The sequence below is a fragment of the Pelecanus crispus genome, chromosome 3 (assembly GCF_030463565.1).
Source record: "Pelecanus crispus isolate bPelCri1 chromosome 3, bPelCri1.pri, whole genome shotgun sequence".
Taxonomy (NCBI): Eukaryota; Metazoa; Chordata; class Aves; order Pelecaniformes; family Pelecanidae; genus Pelecanus; species Pelecanus crispus.
The window spans coordinates 124471664-124477663 of record NC_134645.1 but is presented as its reverse complement, the minus strand read 5'-3'; the positions used below and the strand labels follow the sequence as shown (position 1 = coordinate 124477663).

The window sequence follows — 6000 nt, the reverse complement described above, 5'->3', positions numbered from 1 at the left end:
ATGGTGAACACCAGGAAGAGCTCCTTGCGCCCCCTGGGCAAAGCGGCGGCCGCTGCGGCCGGAGCCGGCAGCCATTTCATCTCGTCCCGGACCCGCTCTTCCAAAAGGGGCACCAAGGCAGATGCGGCCGGGCTGGAAGAGACGGCGGCAGCGCGGGTAAAGGGCCGGGGGGCTGACGGCGGACGGGGAGGGGGAGAGGCGGGGGGGGGGCAGCGGCGGCGGCGAGGGCCTTGGCCGCGGAGTCGCTGGGGACAGCGCCGCTGCTGCCGGCGGGGGGGGGGGGGGGCCGCGGGTACGGGAGCTGCGGGGGGGATCGCCGAGACGGCTGTCGGCTTGGGGGAAGGAGGAGGGACCGTGGAGCCGGCGGGGAGCCCGGCGTCGGGAGGGACCGTGGAGCCGGCGCGGAGCCCGGCGTCGGGAGGGACCGTGGAGCCGGCGCGGAGCCCGGGGACGCGGGCGGGGGGGGGGGGGGGGGGTGGCTGCGGCGAGCCGCCCGCCGCGTCCCAACTGGGTTCCCCGCTCGGCGGGGAGAGGGCGGTCTCCGCCGGGCGGCGCAGGCCGCTGCTGAGGGCCGGGGGCGGCGGGGGCGGCCGGGGACGCGGGAGGCGAAGCCGCTGCCCAGGTGCCGCCGCCGGTGCCCGGGCCGGGCAGGCAGGGCCGGCGCGGCCGCGGCAGGCGGGGGTCCGGCGGCGCGGGGCGCCCCCTGCGGCCGCGCCCGGCACTGCGCCGCTGCCAGACAAAAGTTGGGAGCTGCGCCTGCAGCAACTTCGCGATCCTCTTCCCCCTTGGGTTTTGTATTCCCCCCCCCCCCCCCCCCCCCTTTCCCCGAATGACCTCAGTTCGGCTGCGGCGGGTGTTCGCGGAGGCTTCGACGGGAGAACGCTGATGTTTGGGAAAGGTCCCCCGATTTTGTGACACCCTCTATCCCCCACCACCCCCCCCCCCAAGCGGGCAGGATGCCGTTTTGCCGTCAGGTTTAGCTGAATGCTTTCCCGATGTAACTTGTTCTAATAGCTTTGGTTGCACGGTCTAACAGCAAGTGAATTCTACAGCCTGATTTGGAAAATAAACATTTGGTCAATTCTGATCCGGGAGCCTCTTTCTTTTTTCCTTGTTGTCTCTCAACAGATTTGTTGACAACAACTGCCTTGTTTAAATTATAGGCAGGGCTTTTTTCCTTGATGAAACTTCACGTATTGCTTTGAAGGTTTAAACTAGTGGCTATAGTTGCCCGATTTGCATACTTATTTTAAAAGCAATGTAAATATGGAAGTGAAAATTTGAGGGTCAACGCATTTGACAGCCCTGCCCCAACTGACCATGTCCCAGCCTCTAATAAGGAGGAAGTTAATCAGACGAGTAAAAAAACAGCAGTAGCAGCCAGATGCAGATCAGAAGGATGACACCTGGAATTGTCAGAAAACCTTTTGCCCCATCTTTTTCGTTTTAAAATACTAAAAAGAAACCTCCAAACCAAACCACTGACTAGATACTCTATAACTTCTGTACTTCTCTTTCAGTTCTTCCACGCTTCACAGTTCTTCCCTTCCCCCCATCTTACTTTTTTCCTCCTTGTCCCCCGTTTCTTCCTTGTTTAACTTCATAAGACTCAAGGGGATGCAGCACCATAGCTGTAAAAAGCTGTTCTGCTTGTTCTAGTGTGCAGTTTCTGTTTATTCATATCGTGGGTCTTGTGGTTTGTGAGGCAAAGTTTGGTGTAACCCTTACTGGCTTACTTTGCAGGGAGTTTAGTGCTGCTAAAAAAATAGGCTGAGCTTCTTTCCAAATATTTTCCGTCTATAAATAGTAGTTTTCTACTACAAATCATTAAAATGTCTAAATTACGTTATTGTCATGGGGTAATGAAAGGAGATTGTGCAAAATATTGTCATAAAATCTGTAAATGCATCCCAGGATATTACCCACGCTTCTAAAATAGCATTTCTTCTAAAGTTAAGTGTATATTTTGGTGTATGGGAATGGACTTGTTTAACGTCACAACAAATCTCATGCGTTTGAGGTAGATTTTTTTTTTTTTAAAAAAGATGTGATTGCCAAAGATGAGCAGAAGTTGTCCAGGAAGGTTTTGTTTGGTTGGTTTACCCCCCGCCCCCCAGTGAATATTGTAATATATATATCCCACCGTATTCTACAGCTGTCTTTGTACAACTGTTTTTATTCTTCAGATATAAGTATTTGTCAGCGATACAGCATCTTTCTGAGCTCCTGCATCTTTTTGAAGTAGCGCCAGAGAAGGATTTCAGTGATTAGAATGTGAACAAGTGTAACAGTAGGAAGACAAAGCCTTTGCTTTTGGAAGTGACTGTCGGCAGACAGATAGTGAAGCTGTGTTTTGTGCAGAAAGCGTACTGGGATCATTTTCATGCAGTTGTATGTCTTTTTTTTTTTTTTTTTTTTTCCAAAGTTGACTGGAACAGTGTGTCCTTTTGAAATCTTTCGTGTGTCGCATCAGGAAACTGGCCTTACTACCAGCAGTTGATCGGGTTAATGGGCAGCTAGAGTTCGGAGCTCTGGCAGAGATAGTATGCTGCTTATTTGCACTATGTGACTTAATTTTCTTCCATGGAGGTTCTGACTTGGACTCCCAAAGAAATGCTCTTTGGTGGCAATGCTTGTAATTACCTTTCAGAATATATTTTAAAAGATCATCTATTTCTTCCTTATTAGCAACAAAAACTGAGTTAGTAATCTAATGGCATCCTGTAAGACGCTGATTAGACCAGATGAAGGGTTAGGAGTTGCCTTCCACCTCTTAGATATCCATTTCCTTTTTCCTTCTCCTTTTTTCCTTTTGACTTTTTCTCGTATATGTAGGGTTTTTATTTTGCGTATATTTACAAGGATAGGCTTGAATCCCTCTTCTCCCAAGAACTTGAGTTAAGTTTCTAGTCTTCCAGTTCAATATTATGTTGACTTACATATTAATAATGTCCATTTCTGTTCGATCTGAATCTGGGAGCAACATGCGTTCTGTGGAAATGGGCCATAATAGTCTAAATGCCTTTATCGTATTCTCTGTATTCCCTCTGTAGTGCTTGCTCATCTTAGGGAAAGCAATGACGTCAGTCTTTGAAAAGTAAACTGTTTTGAATTATTGACTGGCGACCACTCATTCAGCGATTGAGATGGATACATGTGTGTCTACTGACCAGAAGCCAGGTTAAAATGAACAAAATCCCTCACTAAATGGATCAAGGAGCCAAGAAGTTTATTCTCTGAAATGATGTCATAGCAGAGTGCATAGGGAGCGTACAGAGAGGAGAAACTGGGCTATGTTTTCTTCCTGTTTCCAGAATTGATTTACATGCTATTTAATAGAAAGAAATTGAAGCTATCCTTATGTAAATTTATATTCCATATTTATATAAATGATATGTATTTTTTTCTTTCTAGCATTAAAACTTGGGAAGTGTTATGGCTTTATATTAAAGCATTCTGACAAGAAAAGTGCATCAAAATCTTCCAGAGTTTTCAGAAACATAGAATTGTAACACAAGACTTATAAATCCAGTGGACTTTGTTCACACTATGCAGGGATTGAGGATACTGTGACTATAACTGATTAAATTTGTGCTCTAGACTTACTAACGTGTGATGTTTTCAGATACTGAGTTGTGATTGTTGGTAACACTTGGCAATTGAAATGATTTTTCTCAGTCATCTCAAAACACAAATCAAAAAGGTTGATCAAGAAAGCTAATGAATTTATTGTGAAATAATCACTCTAAAATCATGTCAGCGTATTAGTTAGACATTTTAGAAATGTATACGAGATTAGCTTAATTTAATTAGCCAAGAAAGCATTAGCAGTGCCTTAAGAGCTACTTGAGGGCACGGTGATAATTGTAACATGCGATCCTAGCTAAAAGTAGTACTGCCAACATCGTTCAACTTGCTCGGTGGCAACCTAGAGCTCTCCATTGTACTTAATTGCTAATAGGAGCAAACACGGACTTGAGGATAGACATCGAGTGCTGTATTGTGGGAAGGTATAAAGCTAAGCAGCATTTTTGTGCTCTGTAATACCAGTATATTGCAGCGTCTCTTACTGTAATTTCTCAGTCTGTAACAATAAATATTTTTTCTGATTTCTGGATGATAATGCAGCTTTTGTAGCATAAGCTCATTGCTGTGTTTTACTCCTTCAAAAGTCTTTAACGGTCAGCTATTGAAAACACAGAAAATGATCTTTAAAAAATTATTATTACTTCTCTTAAAATACTAGCTTTAAACATACCCCTTAGAGCATTCTAAAAATTAAATTTTCCTTTATGAAAGAGCCTGATCCAGATTAGTATATTTTCTTTGTCTTCTTTGTGAAGTGCCTTACCATGCTCTGGATGTTCTGTGGTTTAGAATAAAACTATAGAAAAAGTTAGTTTCCTTCTTAATGCTGGAAAAATTACGCTTGCTGGCCACCCGCATATAAAGCTCTTCAGGGGGAAAAAAGCTGCTCTCAAATGTCTATGTTATTTAAGAACTGAATTGTCTTACTGTTCGAGTTTACAGTAACATCAATAAAGGCACTGAGGCTAACACTTTTACAGTTCTTTGAAATACATCCTGAAATATAGAGCCTTGTGAAGTTAGTCCAAACAATTTCAGTTAAAGGCGGTTTCCCAAGAAAGCTCATCTTTTCAGTGCGTAATAAAATGTTGGGTTCTTTCTGTTTCAGTGGTCTGCTGCTCTTTTGGGACTTAGCAGGAGCAAATCAGTGATCTAAAATGAATCGTGCAGTCTGTTCCTTGGTAGCATGGTATTAATGCATCTGTGAACAGTGGGAAATTGAGCAATTGTTGGAAGCAATCTATGTCCAAGTTTCTGTCAAAATACCATACAGTCAGCATTTGTAATCCTTCCATGTTTCCAAAGGGGTGTCCTGAGTTTGAATTCTTCCCGTGTGTCTTGCCAAATCAGTCTGGACACCTTAGAAGCGTGCACGGTTTGTTTTGGGAGGCAGTTGCGCATTCTGTTTGAAGCTGGCTGGCTTTGCTGTCACACCATTACGGGGCCTTAAAAGGAAGCAATCGAAGGACTAATCCAGTGAGTGAATAAGACCTCCAAAGAATACTCAGGAAATGGTGTTGATGTTTGGTGTGCTGCATTGCTTCCTCTGAATACTGGGCTTGTCCCAAAGTAATATTAATAAAAGCAGCTTCTCCAACTACTGTCTCTCAGTTTAAACTTAAAGCAGAAGGCTTAACCCGCTGCCGTGAGAGATCCCTTGACAATTTTGCAAGAGTGGCATACAGCTTGGGGTTATGCAAGATAATTAGCTCAGGTAATTACATTCTGATCACCTCCATCCCCCTGCAGTTTCAGTTGGATGTGGTATAGCTTTGCACATCCTGCCCTAAATTGTCGAGTATTTGCTATACTGTGGAAAAGTTCTCATTCCAGTCTAATGATGCTTTAAATGATTTTTGTGTAAAAACTTTATAAAACCCTTCTCAAACAAAAGTATCCAGCAAGTAGGCATCAGTGAGCTGAAGCTTTCACGGCTCTTATTTTGTAGCTGTGACCATTTTAAAGGTTGCTGATCATTTATTAGATGTTTTAACTCTAATGTATTATTTTGTGTGTGGGTAATATCACTCATGAACCCACTTATTGCAAAGGGAGCTGACAATATTTTTTCAGCCTTTTTCATCCTCTCTTTTTGGTACTTTTCATGCTTTGCTGCTTTTTCTAAACAATTTTTCCATCTCTGAGTTTACTCTTGAAATATTGTCTTTATTACCTTTGATGGGATTTTCATGTTTTATTTTAACCATAAATTTTGCTTTAAATTGTTCTAGTGTTGTTTTGCATTTATACTTGCTTGGACTCTCTTCCCGAATAAATTTAATTTCTTCTTGCTTGGTAGCTATTTAAACAGGCCACTTTTCAACCAGTTGTAAGATTAATGTGTTATCTTCTGTAAGCTCTTTTATTTGTCACTGCTGAGTGTGTGTATGCTATAATAGCTTCAACTCCAGT

At 43.8% G+C, this 6000-nt stretch overlaps 1 protein-coding gene across 2 annotated transcripts in view; it reads left to right on the top strand.

The window, feature by feature from the left end:
• Positions 1-6000, top strand: part of ATAD2B (ATPase family AAA domain containing 2B) — a 78441-nt gene continuing 72441 nt past the window's right edge. For both annotated transcript variants that reach the window (XM_075708132.1, XM_075708131.1), the window contains exon 1: positions 1-156. In XM_075708132.1, the coding sequence (XP_075564247.1) occupies positions 1-156 (156 nt within the window). The remainder of the gene's footprint in view (positions 157-6000) is intronic.